This window comes from Sinocyclocheilus rhinocerous, unplaced genomic scaffold (genome assembly GCF_001515625.1).
Source record: "Sinocyclocheilus rhinocerous isolate Xijiao unplaced genomic scaffold, SAMN03320098_v1.1 scaffold722, whole genome shotgun sequence".
NCBI classification, from domain to species: domain Eukaryota; kingdom Metazoa; phylum Chordata; class Actinopteri; order Cypriniformes; family Cyprinidae; genus Sinocyclocheilus; species Sinocyclocheilus rhinocerous.
Window position 1 is genome coordinate 311351 of NW_015638934.1, and position 1858 is coordinate 313208.

The window sequence follows — 1858 nt, forward strand, 5'->3', positions numbered from 1 at the left end:
TCAATAATACTGTATGTGTGTATTTATATATGCATAATAAATATACACAGTACACACATATAGTACGTAAACAAAAACTTTTATTTTGGATGCGATTAATCGTTTGACAGCACTAATTTTAACATAAATATATGTTGTACTAATATATTTTTTGTGTATGTTTCAAAGAAAATTTGAAGAAAAAATAGTTTATTGTCTATAACGTGTGAACTTGTAACTCATTTAAATAAAATAATAATAATAATAATAATAATAATAATAAAGCCTAAAAGTATGCTACTATTAGATTGTAAAATAATAATAATAAAGCCTAAAAGTATGCTACTATTAGATTGTAAATTTATTTTCTTGCTCCTGAAATACATTTTGAAATATACTTTGGTATATGAAGCTTGAAATTAAATATATTGACATATAAAAAAAATAGTATATATATATATTAAAAATAATTTTTAAAAAAATATGTAGATTTAATGTAAATATACATTAAAAAAAAACCTTCCTTCCAAACAAACTTCCTAATTAGGAAAAAAAAATATATTTTTTGAATGAAATATTTTGCATGGGTCTCATTAGATTGTCAGTTTGGAACGAACGCCGCGAGAAATCATGATTCATCTGCATCCTTAACTACTGACTGCTCTTCAAACATACGGAAGCCCACAGAGGCCATGCTGCTTTACTTGCAGTCTTGTTTTCTTCTTGACATTCTGTTAAGAATCTTGACAAGACAGTAGCAGTAATGCATGGCCTCTAGATAACTTACTAATATCAAATAACTGCCATTCTGACACAGATAGACAGAATATTTGTGGTTCATCCAGAGTCATCCTAATGCTTGGCTTGCATGTAGTTAATGCTCTTTAAATAACTGAGCCTGATGCACCGCCATATTACACCACACCATAACGTCAAAGGTCACCTTTAAAGAGAACATAGGGTTGCACTGAAATGAGTTAATATGATAATGTCTCAGTTTCGTTACTATTGTGTGTTCACAGAAACGACAAAGCGGCCGCAGGACATCAAACCCATTATAATGAGCTCAACATTAAAGGCTCGGGCAGGAAGACGCACTAAAGCTCGTTCACAATAAAACACTCTTGACAGGAATCAACTGGCTGGTGTTTTTATACTGCAGTTTCCTCATACTGTATTCTTACGCCTGTTTCACACCACAAACTTGAGCAGCAGCAAAAACCATTGTCCTTCAGCACATTTCTGTAATGCAATTATCGATGTTGTTTATTCTGGAGTAATCACCATGAAAACCTTGCTCTGTAAACATTTGCAAAATCAAAACTGCATGAAAGACGACTTTTTAAATAAACATTTCTCAACTGTGTGATATTGCTGTTCACTTTTTCGCTTTTCAAAAGGTATATTTTTGGAGAATAAACATCGAATACATAGTGTCAAAAATAAAATAGTGTTACAATCCACACCTTTAATATTGCACATAATAAAGTTTCTGTTGATCTTTGACCTGCTTCAGTTGTCTCCTGCTTTGATTCAGCAAGATGAATGACTTGAATAACTCATCAGGGCTGTCCTGCAGAGTTTAGCTCAAAACCTAATTAAACACACCTGAACCGAAGTAATCAAGGGCTGTGCTGAAATTACCCCGAAATAGGGCACTATTTGAGGGGACAGCCAGCTATCTGTGGGTGGTGTTGCTCAAATCCATAGTGGATGTTATGGAGTGCATTCATTCAATCTCAAAATGAACTGCAGTTATGAGTGTGCAGCCCATGTACACTCAACAGCTGGAGAATACCCATGATGCACTGTGAGCGTCATGCCGAATGAACTCCCGTGTCTCGGCAGAAGTTGGCGCCTGCATCTGAATCTTCCATCC

General features: G+C 34.2%; 1 protein-coding gene across 1 annotated transcript in view; it reads left to right on the forward strand.

Annotated features, from left to right (window-relative positions):
• The window catches only part of LOC107750090 (myeloid leukemia factor 1-like), a 15865-nt gene extending 14520 nt beyond the window's left edge, over nucleotides 1-1345 (forward strand). The window contains exon 7 of the mRNA XM_016565357.1: nucleotides 1002-1345. Within this exon, the coding sequence (XP_016420843.1) occupies nucleotides 1002-1080 (79 nt within the window). The 3' untranslated portion in view covers nucleotides 1081-1345. The remainder of the gene's footprint in view (nucleotides 1-1001) is intronic.
• The last annotated feature ends 513 nt before the right edge of the window (nucleotides 1346-1858 follow it).